Genomic DNA, 22759 nt, shown 5'->3' with positions numbered 1-22759 from the left:
AAAAACTAAACAAGAAACCTGAACACATGAATTATGTTCTATTTGAATTTAAAAATTGTATCAACAGGCTTTCGAGGCACAGCTGGTGATCCTGGTGATGAAGGTGAAAGAGGATCTACAATTGATGGCAAAAACGGCCTTCCAGGTCCACCTGGCATAGATGGCCCAAAAGGTCTTCCAGGTGACACCACATACGGCCCTCCAGGAATCCCAGGCAACAGGGGACTGCCTGGACCCCCTGGTGCACAAGGAGCAAGGGGTAATCCAGGCATTCCTGGACTTCAAGGTATGGGCCAGTTCCTATGAAACACTTCTACATGTTCAAAGGACAAAATGTGAGCAAAGGTGCTCCTGGTTCAGATAAAACTTCCTCTCATTTGGATCCATAATGGTGACTGTGACCAGTACTCCCTGTTTTTACATTTTGCTGTTTGCTGCAGAGATGTCTCCACAGCACCACTTACTTCCCACCCCATAGAGGATACTGCTGTCTCCTTTTAAAGGTCTTCATTTTGCCTGGCCATAAGCAAATACACCCATCCTTCAGTGCAGGGAACACCTACAGAACTGAACCAGTCCTGTGCAGGCCAGTGAGCTACTCCCAGTTCTGCTCCTACACATCAGAAACTATCTTCTGTACCTATAGATGAGGGTTGAATTTCTGTTCCTTAAAGAAAGAAGCTCGCCACAACAGCCAATTCCAAATTGCAGAAAAGCATCACTTTTCACAAACTATGCAAAAACTAGAGGATAAGTAAGATAAGTAACTGAACATGTACATTTCAAAATTAAAATTGGGAATTTTGAGGGACAGTGAGTAATGGAACTAACAATGTGGGTTTTTTTCCAGGACAGCCTGGCACCCCAGGATTTCCAGGTGCCAAAGGTTTTAGAGGCCCAGAAGGTGATGTAGGAGCACCAGGCTGTCCGGGCTTCCCTGGCTCACCATGTGTCACAGGCTTACCAGGGCCACCAGGACTCAGAGGTGTCATGGGCCTGCCAGGACCTCAAGGTACGCAACACCCAGCAGGTTGCCTCACAGCTCTAAGCTTTGCACACATTTTCTGCCAGATTTCATCTCATAATTTTTGTGGCTGGCATGACAAATATTTCCATGGGGGCTGCTCATTACTGGGGGTATACATAATGTTTTGCACATATCTTTAAACTCAAGGAATGTAGACTCTGCATCTCAGGTGTTTCCCAGTTTCCCATCCCATGCTGTTCCTTAACTGGCCAAATCACAGTGGGTTCACTATAAGTAATAAACAAAGAGTTGTCTCTTATCTGTTGTCCTGAGTAACTTTAACTGAGCTCCTGTCCTTACTGTGATACTTTTATCTTCCTTTTTCTTGAATGGAAGTGTTATTTAGGAAGAGCGAGGAGACATATATCAAAAATATTTACAATTAGTAAGGATTTTTCACAGTGCTCTTCCATTGTCTGTCACTAAAGAAATACAAGAAAACAAACATTCCAATTGAAAAATCTAGGCAGGGCCATGACTCCAACATGGTAAAAAAGTTTTCAAGTTATTTTGCCATGTTTGATAATCTTCAAACTTATACCAAATCTATCACTTTCTACTTTTTAGATACAATTGCTGAACTTTTGCCTGCATTTACATACATAGATTAAAGCTCTCTTTCTCAGGCTTACCAGGCTTTAAAGGTCAGAGGGGAGACAGGGGCCTGGCTGGGCCACCTGGAATCAAAGGTCTTAAAGGCTCTCCGGGCTCACGAGGTCTCCCAGGTCCTCCAGGCTCACGAGGTCCCCCAGGACTTCCAGGCAATAAAGGACTCATTGGCTTCCCAGGAGAAACAGGTATGTTAAATATCCTGCAGACCACCTCACCTGTAAGTTCCCTTGTAGAGGGAGCTCTTTTTACTGCTAAGGTTAGAAGTACTTTGGAGCCATCTCCTTTTCCAGCTTCAAGAGTAAGACTGTGCAGCAGGTTAGAGTCAATAACCATAGAACCATCCCTTGTTTTTCCTCTTACGATAAAAAAAAAAAAGGGATGGAAATAGTTTGATGCATCTTGGTGCATCCTGGTGCTTTAGTTGTTTTACAACATTGACATATTTCTATGTATTATTTCCTGACTAGTTGTAATGGTTGTAATATGCTATAATAAGAGGAATATGTTTAGGGTTAACAATTCCTTGGCCAGCAGTCCTGAAGGGCAAATGAGTCCAGGAAGGCTGAACATTATTCAAGAAGGAAATTTTTAAGGCCATCCCCATGTGCCAAAGATGAGTCAGCAGGGAAGATGACCAGCTGGGCTGAACAGTTTTACCTGGAACTGTATGAACTTTAGAAGAAGGGACAGGCACCTCAGGAGGACAAGGGTGTCTTAAGGTTATGGAGGGAGAAAATCAGAAGGGCCAAAGCCCAGCTAGAACTCAATCTGGCTACTGCTGTAAATGACAATAAAAATGTTTCTAAATGTTGCTAAATACATTAGCAGCAAAAGGAGGGGTAAGGAGAGTCTCCATCCTTTATTGGATGGGAGGGGGAGAAACATATTGACAAAGGATGAGGAGAAGGCTGAGGTACTTAATGCCTTCTTTGCCTCAGTCTTTAATGGTAAGACCAGCTGTTCTCTGGGTACCAGCTTCCTGAGCTGGTACAGGAGTGCAGGGACAGGGAGCAGAATGAAGTCCCCCTAATCCAGTAGCCACATGCAAGATCTGATGATGTTTTGGGCATAACTGCTTTAGGAGTAAGGGTAGCATAAATCTCCAGGGGCTGACAGCAGGTAGGGGGAGGATCCTTGCTTCAGTGGAATCTGGGTTTCAAGAGAAGTTTGGAGCCATGCTCCAACTCTTGGTTCTCTAGTTCTGCTGATTTCTTAAGAAGTCCTTCTAAACATCCTGCTTTTGCTTTACACTATTCCTTAGAATATGACAGCAACAGTATAAGCAGACTTCAACATGTAAATAAAGCATTTCATATTACCAGGAAGCAAAGGGATTCAAGGACCCCAAGGATTCCCAGGACTCCCAGGAATGCAAGGCCCAACGGGAATCTTTGGTGTAAAAGGTGAAGAAGGAAAAAGGGGTCTACCTGGTCCTAGTGGAGAATGTGGAGATATAGGAATAAAAGGTTCGTAAAAATCCACTTCACTCTGTAGTTATATTGCTGCTATGTTTAGTTTTGTTACTACTGTGTTAAAAACCTGTTTACTTTTTATAGGAAAGAGAATAATCATCTGCAAGGTGCAATCCCAGGCAGTTCAAAATTACTGTCTTTCATAATTTCACAATCTTTCCTAATTCTTCTGATTTAACATCACCTGGGTTACGACTGAAGTAACAAAAAAGCAAGGGAAAGATTGAAAATTCTGTTAGCAGTGAGCCTGCTGAAACAACAGAGAACCACATTAGTATTTAAAGGCTTTCTCTATTAGGAAAGTCATCATTCAAATTGATTTTCAGGACACGTCACTCCTGAGGATATATTTACATTCCATATATTTGCTTCCAAGGTGAAAGGGGGCCTCCAGGAGACAGCGGCTGTGTTAACCTACGTCTTGAGAAAGGACAAATGGGGGACCCAGGGTTTCCTGGGGAGCATGGACTTAGAGGGGAAAGAGGTAAGTTCATAAAAGAAAGCCCTGCATACACTCCTCTGATACAAATCACTGGTGATTTTCACAGTGTGGACTCAGGGTTGCAGTAACATCCAGCCACCTCACCATGTTTACAGATTCCTAAACTGGCTGCACAGTTTCTTAGGATAATTACTAAGGCAGTACACCAAGAGTGAAAACATTGCCATATTGAAAATATCAAACACTGGCTTGACTTGATTGGTCATTATCTTGTTCTGCAATTAACTTCAGGTGAAAAAGGCAATGCTGGTTTCAGAGGCACACGAGGATTTCCAGGGAAGAATGGTGTTCCAGGACTGCCAGGTGACCAAGGTGACACTGGAGTGATGGGGTTTCCAGGATCACGGGGTTTGCCTGGACCAAAGGGCTTTCAAGGAATGACAGGTTTTCAAGGAGGACCAGGTGACCAGGTAAACAGAGTGGTAGTGAAGTGTCCTGGACTTTGCAGTTATCACCTGCCTCTAAGAAATATGATGGTATTATACTCACCCATTAGATGTTCCCTCTGAGAAGAGACAGCCAGCGTAGTAGGAAATGTAAATTCCCTAAGGAAACACCTCTGTGCTTTGGTTACATTTTAGCAGGAACTGTGGTGGGAGTTAGGAAGGGGCCTCTCTTAGCTACCTGCTCTGATGTAGTTCTTTGCCACATGGGTGAAGTCCAGGCTCCACTACACTAAGTAGGGGGGCAAAAATCAGATGCACAATCAAGTCTTCAACATTATTCCTAAGAATAGATTGACAAACCACTTACCACAGAGATCATAACATAGCAGCAGCACAGTTATCAAGTTAATATGTAGTTGCTTCTTCATATCCTGCTGTGTGAAGTGACCAAAGCAACAGGCAAGACAAACCAAGCCATCTTTGCCCCAAGCAAAACCTAGCCAAGCAGTGTTGCTCAAGAACAAACACACAAAACCACCCAAACATCACATGCAAGGTACAATTCTTCACTGCTTGTATTCTGGGTAGGTAGACAGTGAGATTACATGAAGCATAAAGCACAGTTGTTTTCTTAGCAAAGGGACATACTTTTGCTGGTTTGTTTTATTAAATTTATTTGCCGATTAAAGGTCATTATTCAAAAGGAAAAATAAGGAAATCCACATTTTTTTGTTACATCACAACATTTCTGGGTAATGTTTATAGTAAATTTTTGGTAACATACAATATTGGATATATATTTTATGGTACCTTTAAATCAAATTATTCAAGCCATCTGTGGTGAAATTAAAGCTGTTTGAGCCAAGAATGAGAATAAGCTATAAAAGCACAAATTCAAAATTATTAGCAAGTCTAACCTACAGTTTCTTGTTGGTGGCTAGTGTTAGGTAACAAAGACAAGATGCTTTTCTGTTGAGCTTAAGATACAGTTCTGCTAAGAGAACCAAATGCTCCTGCACATCATTCCTACTACACATATCCTATGTCAAACATTTTTATTTTTTTTAAAAAAAATCAGGGTGATGTTGGCTTACCAGGAAACCCTGGCTATCCAGGACTGATTGGCCCCAAAGGATGTAAAGGTAATGAGTTTATATAGATATGCTTTGAAAAGAGAAATATTGTTAGGATATATGTGGGATAGATGGTGAAGAAACTAAGAAATTATTTTCACTTCTGTCCTGTTTTCCCATAAAACATGAATGTAATTAGAAACAAGTCTCTCTTACCTGAAGGCAAAAGTTGCATTTCAGTATATTCTTTAACAGCTTGTTCCTTTAAAAGTAGGTATTACTAATTTAGAAGATAGATTCTTGTCAAATCTCATAGAATTTAAAAATTCCATCAAAACCATGTATAAATCCATTTTTATTGATATGGAAAATTTGTCAAATCAAAGAAGAGAAAATGCAATCAAAGTGAACTGTCATAATTTGCATGTGCCAAAGCAATTTTCAATTTGTGTTCTCTTAGCCCCTTCTATAGCTCTTTATATCTATTAGTGACTTTTCTGGTCTTAAAAAAGTGTATAGCTTTGGTTTTGTGGATGGAAAGGATGCTTGTATAAAATGGAAGTCATTGTACCTCAACAGGCAAGAGAGGTGACCCAACTCCTCTGCTTGGTACACACGGTCGGAAAGGACCTCCAGGAGATCCAGGATTACCAGGTACCTCTTTTTGATTGAAGAAAAATTGAACTTAAAAAATTATTTTCTCTCAGTTTTGTTAGCAGAGGGAGCTCAGCTCCCTGTGCATTTTGAGCCATTCTGTAGCAACTGCTGCCTTTTTTTTTTTTGTTTTCTTTAAGGACTTCGTGGATTCCCAGGGGAGAAGGGTTTACCAGGTATCCAAGGACAACCTGGAAGACCAGGATCCAAGGGTGACCCTGGATATCCAGGGCTACCTGGATTACCAGGTAATGCCAAAGTTTAAAAAATAGTGCCATGGAATAGCTCAAAAGAGATACGGAACAAGGAAAGGCAGTTGAGGAGGCATCTCTGTGGAGGAGGCTGGGGAAATCAGAGATCATATGAAGGGGGGCATTGAAAGTTTTTTCTGTACCTATAGACAGCAGCAATTGTCTGCTCAGTCTCAGAGAGCAAGATACATCAATTCTTCCTACATCCCCAAACACTTTCAGGTACTGCTGTTAACACAGTGGGCTGCATAGCATGAGGAAAAAAATCAACAATTTAATAGAATTGCATATTCACAGGTTTGGGGTTTTTTTCACTCTCAGGAGCTACAGGTCCTCAGGGATTGCCAGGAGAACCTGGAGAAAAAGGAAAACATGGAATTTTGGGACCCCCAGGATTGCAAGGCTTACCTGGCTCCCAAGGCAGAAAAGGTAAACACTATATACAGTGCCATTCTAGTGGTAATGTGGCAGTGCCAGACATAAATACCCTTTTAGTAGTGAAAATGGAAAAGGCCCAACTGTGACTGTGATTTGGACTCTGTGGTCTCAAGCTGCTAGAAGACTTAAGCCAGTTCCCATCACCTTTGAGAAGTAACATAAATGCTACTTTGGAAAATTGGGCTACAATCTAAAATGAGTAAGGAGGAGGGTAGAAACAGAGTCTGGCTTAGCTGGCGTAACTCATAGCCGAACTTTAGGAAAGGAAATGGAATTTGTAGTAATTCAGTTGTTTCACTTCAGTTACGCTGTGTTCTACATTTTCACCATGGAGTGCCACTGTTACTCTATAAACCCAGCAGGCTGCTATGACAGCTTTGTCTTTCAAATTTGTTTTAACAAATTGTGATAACTTGAGTTTGGTTTTATTATTGGTTTTCTTGTTGCATTGTTTTCTCCCAAAACTGATTTTTGTGGATTTAACAGAGAAGTGTTTCCTCCAAATCCTAATTTACACTTCTCGCAATGATTGTTGTGTTTAGACTGAACATCAGCTCATCTATACAGTTGTTTTTGCTGGAGAACATTATTAACTTTTACTATGTGTAGAATTGAAATTTTAAGCTATTAATACTTCATAAAGAAAGTTATCAACTCTGTATCCTGTGTCTGTTATAGTGTGCTTCATAACCAGTTCCCAAACAGGAAGATTAGTGACCCCTATACAGAAACCACAGTAAAGTAACACTTGGGGCTACAAAAAATGGTTAGAGAGGACAATAGATCCATTTTTCCAAATTCAGCTTAAGGAAAAATTGAGAAGGTTTCTTATAAACTACTGAAAATTCAAATGAAAAATGGAAACAATTTATGATTGCTTGCAGTAAATAAGCAGTGCTCTCTTAAACTGTCATGACAGATTCCCTGCTGGTGCATAATGTGGAAGAGAACATTTCAGTGTTGCAAACAATATTTTCTGTAACAAAGGCAGAGATCTGAAGTGGCAGGGATGTCTGAAAGGCGTCAAAAAAGTAAAACAGCATTATTCTGCTGAAAACTTCTTCATTGCTGATGGGCTCTTTCCTTCTTGTCATAAGACACTTCTTTAGTATATTGTGCAGAAGTTATCCCAAGTCCTGCACAGGAACATAACAAATCAACACGCATCCTGCACAGGGAAAAGTTCAGTCCCAAATGGCAATTCATTAGAGACCGAGTTGCCTGCTGAGGATTCTGTGTATTGCCAGCATAGCTGAAAAAAGGTTAACACCTTTGAAACTATAGCTAGTAATGAAGACTGACTGGTATTTGTATTCCAATTCAATTGGATATATAGATCTTGGTGCTGTTTTCAACAAGTGCTGGTGAAAGAATTAGAAATTAAATGGATAATTCATAGCTAAGTACACGGCCTCGTTAGTCTCATTGGTTCTCAGTTACATTAAAGGTTTTGTGCCTGAACTTTCAGATTTTAAAGAACTTTTAGATTTAAAAAATGTAAGTTAAACATTATCTATCAAAGCATAATCCCATTTTCTTTATTACAGTAGTTTTACTAGTTAAGGGCTTAGCCTGGCAAGCCTTACTTGTGTGAGTAATCCTTGATGAGGCAAGTAATACTCAGACCATCAGCAGCATGACCTGTATGAGCAGAAGCTGAATTGGGCTGTACAATACAGAAACAGTGGTTCATGCTCAGGTCAGCCAATTCAGCTGTACCTAGAAACATGGAGCTATAGCAATCCAAAAATCTAGAATTACAAGTGCTGATATTATAATGGATTGTTGGCAAATGTGTCAGAAATTCCCTGGAAAGCAAGTAAACCAACCCATCAATCTTGCCTGAATGAGCCAAAGATCAAAAAAAGTTTTAAATGGTAACCTGGGGGCCAAAATAAGTTAGGAGTTTATAATAATTTTAAAATACCACTGTTAAATTCCCCAAATGCAACTCTTACATGAGTTTTAAAATGGGAACATGTCCAAATTACAAGAAGGCTACAGAAAGCAGGAATGAAACTTAGAATGTCATGAAAAATTAAAGAACAGTTAATTAAGGTCACAGAAGATATTACAGGTTGCATTACTAGTATCCCATATTATAAAGTGGATTACAAAGAGAGTATATTATCAGTGTTTTGCAGGTTTACAAACAATCTTCTGGATTTAAAATTTTTCCAGACTGGTGTTTGTTACACATTGTTTTGTTTTTTGGGGTTTTTTTTCCAATTTATCCTTTGTTAAATTTTAACTAAAATAGTTCAACAGTTTCTGAGAACAAAGCTATATAAGTTTTAGTGAGCCCACTAGAGAACTCTATTTTTTTAATATTTATAAAATATAAATTTAAAAAATATTATGTATATTTATTTTTTATTTTTCTTTCTCAGATGACCCATCTTTGAACTAGGGACATTTAAATTTGGCAGGTGAATAAGTTGATGAAAGGCATACATGTTGCTGTTCCTACAGCAATTTGTCCTTGCCCAGTTTGACCAGTTTATAAGCTTTAAAAAAATATATCCATTCAGATGTGCTTAAATAGAGCAATACATTCTCCCAAGATCCCTGCTCTGGATGTATGGCAGATTGATGAGCTGCAGGACATGCTGGGATCAAGCACTGGCACCCAACAGAGAACCTACATCTTCTGTGCCAGGAAGGAGCCAGAGGAAAGGAGACAGACACACAGATAATTCAGACCTGTGGGAAAAAACCACTGCAACCAGACTGGGAAACTGCAGGGCAGGGAGAGCAACTGATGTGGAAAGAAAGGAGGCAGAGATGAGCAGCAGAACAGAGACAGGAGTAGGTACTGACAGTATCATTCAGCTCCTTGATGATCAGTGTCCCTCTCTGGAGCAAGAGGTATCCCAAATCTGTTCCTTTCTCTGAAACCTCTTTGAAACCTGTCCCCAAATGACCCATCAGTTTTGCTGGACCTGTGGCTATCACCAGGTGACAGACTGCTGTCTGCACTAAGGAAGTGTTTGTTCTCACATTTGAGTTTACCTATGCAACTTAGGAACTATAAACCGCTGATGACATGGAGATATTTTTACCCTCCACTGCAAACAACAAACACAACCTCAGATTAGTTCAACTTTAAAAAAAATTGATAAAAAGGTGCCATCTACAGCTTTACCTATTGTGTTTTAGCAATTTTCAAAGAAACACAGTTTATAAAGCAAAAGTTATGTCTGACTACCACAAACAGCCAGTGCTAGGGAACATCACTAGTGACAGAGCTGCTCTATATACTACCATGTGTCACCATAGGTCTCAATTACAGATTTGTTGTCTTCAAGGACTTTGTGCTGTTCAGTTCAAAGAACTTTTGTAATAGAGTGATGCAAAAAAAGCATAGTATTCTGTGTGAAATCTGCAGGACCAGAGAAGGGAAGCCAGGTGAAAATTTAGCCTCTTTTTGGTGCAGCTGGGTAAAATTGCATTTCTATTTTGAACAGAAGCTGCAAAGAAGTTCCAGCTTCACAGATATCTTAAGCAGTGTCTGCATCCCCATCAGTGGCCATGAAGTGGTAGCACAGCAAACTTTGGAGTAGCAAGCACATGTAGCAGTAGCAGTCCAGCCATAGACACAAGGTTCTCTATAGATTAGCCCATAATCTGCTAGCTGCAGTATGGAAATACCTAAAGGATTAAAAGTTGTGCTTTCTGATTGCTTTGATGTGAAACTGTATTATGACTATTTTTAAATTTTTCCAATTTGCCTTTCAAAAAGACTGCAATGCCATGTGGTCTCATCTTCAGTTACCAGTATGCAAATTCAGCAAATACCCCATCCTGATCCAGTATGAGTTGTCAGATAAAAAAAAAAGGTTTGATTTTTAATTGTGACTGTAAAAGATTATTGTGGCACCCAATCATACCTCTGTAACACCTCTCAGGTCTTCCTGGACTGCCTGGACTGGATGGCTTGGATGGGCTTAAAGGTCAAAAGGGTTCTGCAGGAGCTCCAGGTAAAGATGAGAAATAACTGGAACAGAAAATCTTCTCCTAAATGACTGAAAGTGCAAGGAGTAGTGCATGTTATTTTGACGTTTGCCTTGCCCAGAAGATATCATTAAGGCTCAGACTGAACTTTCAAACAGAATCTAAAATATGCCTAATGGCACACCTGCAGTTATTTGTGGGGAAAACTTTGAAACTTCCATTACTCACATAATGTTGTTGGAACATTTCAGGGCTGTTTATAAAATTAAAAAGTTAAGTGCAGATGATTCAAAGGAGAGCCAAGTCTCAGATAAAACTAACAAATTAAAAGGAAGCTTGTGAAATCCCAGCTCCATTTAAAGTCCTGGGGAGTTGTGCCACAAACTCATGAGGAACATGGATTTCACTCATGCTAATGCATTTGCAATTTTCAAAAGGTGCTTTTGAAGCACTGTTAAAAAAACAATGCTTATACTCTATCTAAAGATTACAGATATATGCTGGTAGAAAATTAAATTTAGAACCATGCAATCACATTACATTTCAGGTACAGACAATAATGACACCATATAAAATAACCCCTGAAGAAGAGCGTTAAAGCAAAAAGATTACTTTCTTTGAAAGTGATGAATTAGGGCCAGATTCAACAAAACTCTATCCAGCTTCCAAGAGAGAACCAAAAAAACAGCACTAGGCAACCCTTGCAAGGAGGAACATCTGCAACTGGTATTTCTGTTCTGCACATCTGTATTTGTACTTGCTGTAAACTTTATGTACATAATTGTTTTCTTATAAAGGTCAGAGTGAGACAGGGCCCCCAGGATACCCAGGAGAAATTGGACCAAAAGGAGACAGAGGTGAACCTGGATGGCCTGGTATTTCTATTCCAGGCCCCCCTGGAGAAAGGGGATTCCCAGGATTTCCAGGTAAGAATAGGTCTTCTCCAAAGTGCTGCTCTGCAGAGTTGAAATTAAGCTCAATTACTCTGGTTAATACGAACATTACTCAGAAGATTCTCTCCCTAAAAACATTTCTGTTTTAACCTGCTGATGTTTCCTGAGTAGAGATACATAGACTCCGGAATTTCTAGTTTATGTTATAGGAGAGGAAAGAATGAAAATAGAAAATTATGGACTTGAATAGGCTCAGGGAATTGCTAGGTAGGGTTGCCACTTGGGAAGAAATTCCTGAAGAAAAAGAGTGCAGAAGATCTGGCAGTCCCAGAACTACAGTAAATCTATCAACTGTTCTGATCTAAGTGCAAGATAGAACTGCTTCCCAAGATTCCAGTGGTTATTTTAGAGCTTGGTAATATAAGAATTGCATACAAATGGGAAAAAGCAAGTGCCTGAGGAAGAGCCACTGAGAAAGTGAAGAGACTGGAGCATCTGTCTTACGAGGAGAGGCTGAGGGAGGGGGAATTGCTTTAGCTCCAGAAGAGAAAGCTCAGGGGGAGTTTATTGATATGTGTAAGTACCTGATGGGAAGGACATGGTGACAGCTCCTTCCTAGTGATATCCAGAGACAGGACAAGAGGTAATGGGCACAAACTGACATACAGGAAATTCTACTTAAATATAAGGAAAAGTTTTATTTTCCCTGTGAAGGGAATTGAACATGGGAACAGGTTGCCTGGAGAAGTTACAAAGTGTCTTGTCATTGGAGATACTCAAATTGCAGCTGGACTGTTTGAGGCAACCTGCTCTAGCTGATCCTGCTTTGAGGGGAGGGTTAGACTAGAAAGTCTCCAGAGGCCCACTCAAGCCTCAGCAATTCTGTGATTAGAAGTAACATCAGCTTTACACTGACAGACCTTGCTACAGTCACATAACACATGGAAGAAAAATAGCAGGAGGTGAAATCTGGTGAGGCGAATTATTCTAAGATGAAGACACAATCATTTTTCTTAGTTTGGTTCCTAGTTTGGGAACTGGGGGAGTCAACAGAATGGTGCTGTTGAGGAAAAAAGAGGAAGTTTAATTCTGAGATGTATTAACACTGCTTGACATAGGACAGGTGAGGCCTCCCATGGTTGTGACCAGCTTTGACAAATAAGGAAAAGCTGACCAGAAAGTAAATGGAAGGATGGGGTCAAAAGCAAGACAGAAGAAACTAGATTTGTTTTTTGGTAGAAAAGAGAAGGCAACAGAATGCAACCCACATGTTAACAAGCTGCAACTGTTCAAAAGTGTTATGCAGAGGATGGTAACCTGCAACTCTGCCTGTCACAAGTAAGGGCATAAATGTTTTACTGTGTAAAAATCCAGATTAAAGATTAGGAAAAAAATTCATTTAAGGCTAGTAAATTCATCTTGTCCACTGAGGTTTTTAGGAATTGGTGTAACTCTCTTTTGCCAGGAACAATCTGTGAATACTTACCCTGCCTCAGGCAGAATCATTTCACAGTCCCCACTCCTTACATTGTTACCATTTCTCCCTTTGCTGGAATTCAGGAATATGTGGCTATCCATGGCAATGTGCCAACATGTGATGATGTATTCGTAAGGTTACATAGAGTTTATGGGGAGAATTAAAAATTTAAAAAGACAACAGATATTTTCACGTTGACAAGATGGCCTCATTAGCCTGGGGACTGGTATGTTTGGTATAGAAGTGGGAGCATACATTACCTCCATGACTTCTCATGTCAGCATTCTTTTAGTTATTACCTTCTGTCTGTAATCTAAAGAAAACCCAGATTTTTTTAAAATTTTTTGTTTTAAATGTGATCCCTTAGGTAGAAGAGGACCTGTTGGACCCACTGGACCTATGGGAAGATCTCCTGATAGCGCTTCCCCTGGTCCTCCAGGTGATCAAGGATTACCTGGTTTAGATGGCATCAGAGGTATTAAAACTAAAAATACCAATTTTTATCATGTAAAAAATCCATGAGGCTACTAGGAGTAACAGGGTTACTCTCTGTGGAACAATGTATAGAAGTGCATATGGAATAAAGAAACCCATCAATGCCTCAGTGAATACAAAGAGAAGTGAACACTATGTATGTATGTATATGTCCAGAGCAAGGACAAAATGCAGATCTCCAGACTAAGCAACACAGTAATTAACGTATAAGATATAAATATAGAGAAACAGTGTTTCAATGAATGTACCAGTACCTTGCCACCTTCTGCTTGCACAGAGGTTAAATAACTTTAGGAACTATTCCTGACATTGTCTTCCTTACAAAGCCTTGGACAAAGGCTAACACTAGTATTTCCAAAAACGTGCAAGGGCTGTCCTACATCCTAGAGAAAAAACCAAAAACCTAGAGTAAAATAAAAAAAAACCCATCAGCAGAACATGGCTATTTTTAGACGTTTATATTTTGTGCATTCATTAAGAATAAAGTTCTTTTACCATAGGTGATCCTGGGAATCCTGGTCCTCCTGGAGAGACTATCTTTGTGCGAGGAGATCCAGGTGATACTGGCATTCGAGGGGCACCAGGTAATCCTGGGCCACGAGGACAACAGGGAGCCACAGGCCCTCCAGGGAGCCCAGGAAGAGAAGGCCCAAAGGGTATGGTCAGAGATGTTTTTAAGTTGTGTGCATTTATGCCCAGCCCCTGAGACTGAGCCTTGTGCCCAGGGGGTTGCCATTGGAGATGCAGCCAGGCAGAAGGGGTGGAGGCTGGACATTCCACAGCTCTGCCTGGTTACCTACAGATACGATGGGATTGGGGTAGAAGGTGAGAGTAGAGACAGATTCACATGTGCTGCTTCCAACAACTTGTTGGAAGACACCCCTGCCAACCTAAGGCAGTAAAACATTTGATTTTGCCAGATAAGCAAACCATGACCTCTCTTAAAGGGTCTTGAGAAACTATGGAAAATGCAGATGTGTTTGAACTAACAGAGTCTCACATCTTGAAAGCTTGAGGCTTTCAAGAGATTCTTTAGTTTGAAAACAGAAATCTACATACTCTGCTTCTTTCACGCACTGTAGAAAAATCCCATCTACACCAATCACTTCCAATCTCTACAAAAAGAAAAGTCCTAATTTATAAGTCAGATCCAGACCAGGGAAAGAAGAAATATGCATTTCTTTCTGTGACACAACAGAGTTGAGACCTCCCAAGCATTTTTTGTTACTCAAGCATCCAGACTTCATTTTAGCTATGTTTGGTGTTATTTCCAGGCCCTATGGGGATCCATGGCCCACAGGGTCCACCTGGTGCTACAGGACAACCAGGAGACCAAGGTTTTCCAGGAAGACCTGGTCCCAGAGGTCCCACAGGTACTTATGAACCTGTCGCTTATTGTCATTCAACTATAACTGTGATCTTTCTATTCATAATAATCATACTAATGTTTACTTGCATGCAGATAATTTAAACAATCTCAGAAAAAAGACCCCTGCAGTTGTCAACTTAACTGATTTCTCATTTGAGTGAAAATTTCTGAACTATTTGTTTCTAATGTCACCTCATGTAAGTGATTTCAGTTCTCATTCCATTCTTCACTCTAATTTACATGCCTGAAACTTGCTTCCACCTGCACCACAATGGCCACAATCTGCTTTCCATTTTTCAAATCCTTCAGGTTTCATAGGTAAGTTCATGACTCTTGATTATTATTCTTTGCATGGGAGCTCCCTTATGTATAGAAACATTCAGCTCTTATTAGAAGGTATCCTTGGCGTGGTTCTAGGAGTAGTAGGTACTGCTACCAGGACACAGTTCTAATATATACTTTGCATAAACAGCATTGATGTCATGAGAATGCTCTGCTGAGAAGTCTCATGCTAGCACATTAATTAGACTTGTGAAACATTTGTTTCTAGTTCTTATTTGGTTTTTTTTTTTTCTTTCTAACCAATATCATAGCAAAAGCTTGAATCCTAACACTGGATTACTAAAACACTGAACTCTCCATCTGACTAAATGTTGATCCAAAATGCAAACAAGCAGGAGGTCCCAGTAACTTACAATATATAAAATGTATCTATTCTGGTTTGGGTTTTTTTTAATATTAGAATTACTTCAAATGGCCATTATGGGCTAGGTTTTTTTGCCTGCCTATTGATGGTTTTGCAGCAACACAATAGGCAAAATACTGCAAAGTTTTCCACGTGCTAAGGTGTTTGCACTGAAGTTGGGTAGGTATAGACTTTAGGCTTTAACTCAAATCTGTTTGGGGCACATTAAGACTAAAGCTATACACCAAATATGGAATATAGAATCACTGAATAGTTTAAGTTGGAAAAGACCTTCAAGATATCAAATCCCACCATTAAGCCAGCACTGCCACGGGCACCACTAAACCATGTGCCACATCTACATGTCTTTTCAATAACACCAGGGACGGTGACTCCACCACTTCCCTGAACAGTTCCAGGGCTTGACAACCCTTCTCATGAAGACATATTTCCTTATATCCAATATAAGTCTCCCTTGATGAAACTGAAGGCCATTTCCTATTGTTACTTGGGAGAAGAGAGTCTCTACAAGCTCCTTGCAAGTAACTGTAATGGAGCAATAAGGTCTCTCCTGACCCTCCTCCAGACTAAAAACCCCCAGTTCCCCCAGCTGCTCCTCACCAGGCTTGTGCTCCAGACACTTCGCAGCTCCACTGCCTCTCTCTGGACACACTCCAGCACCTCAATGTCTTTCTTGCAGTGAGAGGCCCAAAACTGAACACAGGATTCAAGGTGCAGCCTCACCAATGCTGAGCATAGGGGAATGGTAGCTGCCCTGGTCCTGCTGGCCACACTATTGCTGGTACAGGCCAGGATGCCACTGGCCTTCTTGCTCACCTGGGCAAAGATCACAGACCAGCTAACACACACTTGCTAACACTGGCTTGCCATGCCGTTAATACTGCTCTAAAAGACTAAAATTAAAATCAGTGGGACTCAATAATTCAAGGCTTTAAAATACTTAAAGTATACTCTTGAATACCAAAATCAGCTAACATTTATGGTGACTTTTTGCATGGGAGCTATTAGCCAGTCTTCCAATTCACTTTCCCACTACACATTCCAGGTGACCCTGGTGAATCAGGAAAAGTAGATGATTCATGCCCTACAACCCCTGGGCCTCCTGGGGACACAGGGCAAAGAGGAGAGGATGGCTCTGCAGGATTACCAGGGCCAATAGGCCACCCTGGACCCCAAGGTAAGCTCATGTTTTGAAAGCTTGGATGTTTTTCAGCCATTTAGAGAACAAGTAGAAAAGGGTCAGAGTGTCAAGAGTTTCTTCTGTTTTACCCTCTCTCTTCTCCGTAAACACTTACTAACAGTCTCCAGAAACCCATAGTGGGCTGGTTAATGCTAAGGGTGATGGATAAATGTAGCTGAACCAGGCTGTTTGAGCCTGCCTGTGCTACATTCCCTTTTCCTAGGCCAACCAGGCTGTTTGAGCCTGCCTGTGCTACATTCCCTTTTCCTAGGCCAGGGAGGGCAAAAGCATCAGGCACTGTTGAGAAAAAAGTTCTTCAAATGGTATTTTTCCTTTTTCCCCAACAAATTGTAAAGCAATGCCTCAAACCACCCCTTGGGTTAGACCTATTTGGAGCATGTTTAAAATATGCATGCTTTAAAATTTAGCAATAATGAATCCCAAAGCTCTGCTAACCAAAGTCCTAAAAGGACAATGAAGTCAGAGAAGAGGCTACAATAGAGCTCTTTATCTGTTAGAACATGAAAAAGTTACCACCAAAGAAAATTGACCAAAGAGATCTTAAAAGGAAGTGATAAAAGACTGAAACATTCTTCTGGCAGAAGAAAGCAAGAGTGATGCTGGTACTGGTGATCCCAAAAGAGATGCCACCTTCATAGAAATACAGCATAGCCCGTCTACAGAGTCTTCAGTTTAGATGGTGGAATCCCTCTTGTGGTGTAAGGTATTTCCTACTTGGGAAAGGAAAGTTTTTTGTGTTGGCTGCTCTAGACATCCAGTGTCTCCAGAGAAAAAAATCCATTATTGTCTCCCAGGAGATCCCCTGCAGCAGTCATTCCTATCATGAAAGGAAACAATGCAATTTTCAGTCAGCTCTCTAGTTTTACATATCTTAGTTGATTTGCCTGCTAAAAGAAATTTCTGGGGTTACACAGCTGTGTTTCCATTATATACATCATTAAGTGTTTCTGTAAAACACTTGCAATACTTGCACTGGTTTTATGAAAGAAATAAAGAAATATTAATGCTTTTTCCTTTATTAAGATAGGAGAATCCAATTTTCTCCTGGCTTGGAAGGCAAACTGGAAGCTATACTGGCAAAAGCAATGGATTTTATTAAAACCCTTCAGTATGCTTAAGCTTTGGCAGAATAACTATGCAACCAACATAGAAAAGCTGTTAATTGTTTTGACTGGTTCAGGTTTTCTTAGTAAAAAGTAACGTGGGAAAATTTGAATGTTGTGAGACAATCTTGAATTACTCATTCTGCAGGTTAAATAGCAAAATCTGCAAGGAATGAAACACCATTACTGAGAAACAACTGTGGTAGGTGCTAGAGAAACACCCTCATCTGAAAACTGGTGTTTATCAAAGGAGGAAAACCACTTCTAAATGCAACAATACCTGACAAGTGTAATTTTGTTCAATTCAGGTTATGTTTTAAGTAGCCAGTGAACAGGCCCATCATTATCTGCACACTACATGAGATGTATCTTTTACTGTCATGGCCACACCTTCCCTGCTAATGTATAAAATGCAAGGACATGTGAGAAATACAAAAAGGTGAGGCCATCAGGAGCCTAAAAATGTCTTTACCCTTCCCCACTGGATGTAGTCCAGTTCTGCAGTCTCTCCCTGTTCTCTGAGTACTCCAGTACATCTGTTAGTTCAAGGAGAGCTCACTGTATGTTCTTAGACTTTGCTGAAGTTGGGGTTCTCAAAGCTGACAGCTTGGCTTGCCTCAGGAGGAGTTACTGCTCATTCCATGGTACAGATCCTGATGGCAATTCTGCACGAGGCTTGCATGATAATGTTTGTTGGGGAGTGCTTTGATTTCAACTGTAAATCACACAAGATCTCTGGAGAGGATGGAAAACCTTATCAGGAGCTGCTATTGCCAAAGTCATGTGTCTGAGCTACTGCTGTGGTCACAGGGTGAATAAGTGGTGAAGAGAATTCCCAGCAGAAGTAGTTCTGCACCTCCCTGCCCTGGTGTCCATTTTGCTGACTGGCCCTTTGCGTCTGGACAATGTAGAACCTTAAATGCAGCCCTGTGAAGGAAAAACACATACTTTTTATTTATCTAGGCATAAAAGGTGAAGAAGGATCATATGGCCTGCCAGGTCAAGATGGGTTACCTGGGGCACCTGGACCACCAGGTGACCAAGGGAGCCGAGGAGAGCAAGGGTACACTGGGCCACAAGGTAAGGATGGAGCATGACTCTGGGGGGGAGATATGTGAGCTGATGCACAGACACAGTTTTCTCTCTGCTTCCCCAGTTCTCACATGGATATATCCACCTCTAGCCTGAGGTTCCATGACACCTCTTGCCCCCTCTCAGTTAAAGCATTGACAGTGATATTTGTGAATGATTTCACAACAAGACCTGTTGGAAGAAAATTTATCTCAGCAGCCATTAGTAAGCAGAAAGGCAATTAACCACCCATGCTCAGACATCTTATATCAAAAGGCATGCATGTCTGAGCCAGGGCTAACGGGCAACTGTCTGGCAGTAATTAAAATTGTATTTTAACTGTGGCTGCTCTCTAATAAATTACGGGTTTAATATATATGTGAGGAAGGGGCATCGACTGTTACTGCAAGGATTCAAATTCAGTCCAGACATTCTGTTCATCCTACTGAGTAAGTCTGGGAAATCCCTGCCCACTTCAGTTTATTTCTTAATCCATACAGCACAAGACAGAGGCACAATAGAAAAGCCAAGTGCCAAGCATTCAGTGGCAATCTAGTTCATTTCTCTCCCAGAAGAAGGGTAACAGAAGTCTACTTGTGTCTTTATTGCCCATGACAGCCTTGAAGTTGTATTATATCCACCTGGGAACTCCTTACTGAGCATTTAACACACAGCTGGTGTGAATTTTTACTATATGTTATACAAGTAAATTCCTTTTACCTTTCTCCAAGGTCCACCTGGCCAGACTGGTGTCCCAGGACAACCAGGCCCCCATATTAGATCTGCAAGTGGATTCTTGCTCGTCCTTCACAGTCAGTCAGACAGAGAACCACTCTGCCCACAGGGGATGCCAAAGTTATGGACTGGCTATAGTCTGCTGTACCTGGAAGGACAAGAGAAAGCCCATAATCAAGATCTTGGTATGTATTGTACATAATTGCTCTCCAGCTAAGGGGTAATATGGTGTTATCAATACAATGAAAGACAAGTCACATGGAGCAAACTACAGAACCATCAGTTACCAGTTACTTATTTTCTACAGACTCAAAACTAATTTACACTGATGATAATGAACTTGGTTATGCTGCCCTATTTGTCACCATTTAAAATGGCTTTCTGCTGCTATGCAATCGAATGAAAAAATATTTCAATCTCTGACTAATTTTGACTTGAAGTTGGAGAGATGAGTGGTTTCTTTCATTTATCTCAGCTCATTTTAGGCTGTCTTTGAAGTCACTGGAGAGATTTTCCTAGGTCAGAAATCTCATTTGGCCACTCTGAAATAACTTCCTGGAGGATCTGCTTCTTTTTTACTATAGACACAGCTTGGGAAAAAGAGCTGGTTAAGTTGGGTAGGTACATTTGGGCAGTATAAGTAAGCCTTACAAGTAAATTACGCCATCATGTGTACATGTGCTTTTAAGAGTCAGAAGCTAATGTTTTTTGGAAAAGCCAAAGCTAAATTTATCCCAGAGAGAGCTCCTTTTGGTGCCTTGGGTCATTTCTTATCTGTCTTCTACAATTCTGACTAAAATTAGATGTCTGAATAAGCTGCCTGCCTTGCAGCTTGAGGAACTGATTGGTGGTAATTTGCACAGAAAAAGTTTCCTAAATTCTTGTTGACTTGTTATACAAGAGGCAGAGAAGTCTCCGAGGAGGAAAGATCAAGGACCTAATAAGCTGAACAAAAAAGAAGTGTTTAAAAGAGCAATAAAAAGAGCTATTTTTAGAATAGCACTGATGTTTTAGAATGTTTTCACTACTGTGTGTTTGGCATTCCCCAGGAGAGCCAGCTGCTAACAGAATGCCTCATAACAGCAGTAAAAGTAAGATTCAAAGAGAACAGAGTCCTTGTATCCTGTGTGATTTTGCAGGCATTTTCCCTACTCAGGCTGCACCACATCCTTCATTAGTACTGGAATGGAATATTATCAGTGATAAACAAAAGTGGCTTCTACATAGAAATGTCGCATCTTTAATGAAGGTGTTTGGGTTTGGGGGCATCACAGAAATAACACTTTGCACACCAAGTTCAAGGCAGAACTTTGTGCAGTGATTATTGCTTACTAAATAGGCCATCATGGAACTGTTCTAAATTCAGTTCTGGAAGAAGTTCACCTCAGAAATATGCACTGGTCACTTCTTGGTTCCCACTGATGTCTGCCTGATGAGAATTTTGCAGGATTGGCTCTGCAAAATCCCTCAATCCTTTTATTTCACTGTGGGAGTCTGTGAAACCTTTCTGGAAGGTAGTAGGACAGCTGCTGAGATTTCAGCTTAATGCACTGCTAGCAACGGCTTGTCATACTTCACAAAAATTTTTCTATTTATCAGCATTGTCATTTGGTTTCTCACTGCTCCTAGTGAGTTTGTAAATAGCTGATCTCCTTTTAAACCAGCCGCCACCTCTTGCCTAATTTATTTTTCAGTGTTGGCACAGCTAAGAAATTTGTTATCATAACTGTTTCCCATGGTGACAAACTACATCATGTTTAGGAAGGAAGATACTTACTGGTAAAAGGTCTCTGTTTTTCATGGAGCCATTTTGGTAAAGGGCTTGGGAGGTTTAACATCTGTGAATTATCTAAATCCTGCTAAGATACGTAGTTTTACAGCAACACTGGCCAGAATACTATTTTCAACTTACCTAGAAAGTGGAGTAATTTGCATCGCTTGTTGTTATTTCCAGGTCTGGCTGGATCCTGCCTCCCTGTGTTCAGTACCATGCCATTTGCTTACTGCAACATCAACCAAGTGTGTTACTACGCCAGCCGCAATGACAAGTCCTACTGGCTGTCCAGTGCTGCTCCCCTGCCCATGGCACCACTGTCTGAGGAGGAGATCCAGCCATACATCAGCAGATGTGCTGTCTGCGAGGCCCCAGCACAGGCAGTGGCACTTCACAGCCAGGACCAGTCAATTCCTCCCTGCCCACTGAACTGGAGGAGCCTTTGGATAGGATACTCTTTTTTGATGGTAAGAAAGTGGGTGCGTGATTATATAGATACATTTCTTTCATCCAGCTTTGGTATTCTAAAGGTTCAAGGATTTTTAGCTCTGAAAAGTAAATTATCCAATGTCTAGCAAACATTAAAGAGGAAAATTCACAAGAAACAAGACAAGGGTTAGTTCCAAATTGCAGAATCTGGCTGTAGCTACATATACTGTACTCAGAGCCTTAAGATACACGTTTCCTAAAATTACGAAGGTTTTGCCGGATTTTCATGTACAAAGACATAATTTTCAGAATTAGAACTCCAGGTCTTTTCAATGCCATCCTCAAGTTACATTTGCAGCAGTTTGGATAATGGCATCGTTCAGAATCAACCCAGACTACTCCTTTCTTCAGTTTGATAAATACTGAAAAAATAAATGAGCTGGCTCTAGACTTTGAGATTAATTTATTACAGAACAAATTAAGATTTTCTCCAGCAAAAGAATCTTACTCCAATTTAAGATTGCAAAAACCAGCACAGTTAAAAGCAAGTAGACAAAAAGACAGATGAACATAATTTACCTATTTTTGCTGCACAGTTACCGAGTTCTCTCTTTGTTCCTTCCAGCACACTGGCTCTGGTGACCAGGGTGGTGGACAGTCCCTTATGTCACCTGGAAGCTGCCTGGAAGACTTCAGATCAGCACCATTCATCGAGTGCCAGGGCCAGCGGGGAACGTGTCAGTTCTTTGCTAATGAATACAGTTTCTGGTTGACCACTGTGATGCCTGAGCTGCAGTTTGCACCAGCGCCCCTATCAGGGACTCTTAAAGAGGGACAAGAGCAGAGGAAAAAAATCAGTAGATGCCAGGTATGCCTGAAGCATGGCTAAGAAGCAAACCAAAACCAGGCAGCTAGAGAGAGAGGCTTGAGTGAGGATGAACAACATGCTAAAGGTTTAAAAAGCAGCTCATGTTTGAATACATGTGGAAGTGTGCAGCACTGTTCTTTGCTGGAATGGATATATGAGACTGAAAGATGATGGATCTGTTGAGCCTCATCCACCCATGTATACACATCTGCAGGCAGTAAAATCTCTGTCACATTGGAGTCCACTGCTGTAATGTACAGGGAACAAGG

General features: G+C 40.8%; 1 protein-coding gene across 1 annotated transcript in view; it reads left to right on the top strand.

The window, feature by feature from the left end:
• The window catches only part of COL4A4 (collagen type IV alpha 4 chain), a gene marked incomplete at both ends in the record, with an annotated part of 61755 nt that extends 39244 nt beyond the window's left edge, over positions 1 to 22511 (top strand). The window contains 20 exons of the mRNA XM_082287730.1: positions 68 to 286; positions 851 to 1012; positions 1654 to 1824; positions 2962 to 3105; positions 3488 to 3595; positions 3845 to 4023; positions 5078 to 5141; positions 5652 to 5726; positions 5867 to 5974; positions 6299 to 6406; positions 10324 to 10395; positions 11167 to 11295; positions 13107 to 13214; positions 13735 to 13890; positions 14509 to 14607; positions 16355 to 16486; positions 18577 to 18693; positions 19416 to 19604; positions 21374 to 21660; positions 22248 to 22511. Coding sequence (XP_082143856.1) covers positions 68 to 286; positions 851 to 1012; positions 1654 to 1824; positions 2962 to 3105; positions 3488 to 3595; positions 3845 to 4023; positions 5078 to 5141; positions 5652 to 5726; positions 5867 to 5974; positions 6299 to 6406; positions 10324 to 10395; positions 11167 to 11295; positions 13107 to 13214; positions 13735 to 13890; positions 14509 to 14607; positions 16355 to 16486; positions 18577 to 18693; positions 19416 to 19604; positions 21374 to 21660; positions 22248 to 22511 — 2891 coding nt within the window. The remainder of the gene's footprint in view (positions 1 to 67; positions 287 to 850; positions 1013 to 1653; positions 1825 to 2961; positions 3106 to 3487; positions 3596 to 3844; positions 4024 to 5077; positions 5142 to 5651; positions 5727 to 5866; positions 5975 to 6298; positions 6407 to 10323; positions 10396 to 11166; positions 11296 to 13106; positions 13215 to 13734; positions 13891 to 14508; positions 14608 to 16354; positions 16487 to 18576; positions 18694 to 19415; positions 19605 to 21373; positions 21661 to 22247) is intronic.
• Between the last annotated feature and the right edge of the window lie 248 nt (positions 22512 to 22759).

Source organism: Coloeus monedula (genome assembly GCF_965178545.1).
Source record: "Coloeus monedula genome assembly, chromosome: 10".
NCBI classification, from domain to species: domain Eukaryota; kingdom Metazoa; phylum Chordata; class Aves; order Passeriformes; family Corvidae; genus Coloeus; species Coloeus monedula.
This window is presented reverse-complemented; position numbering and strand designations above follow the sequence as displayed.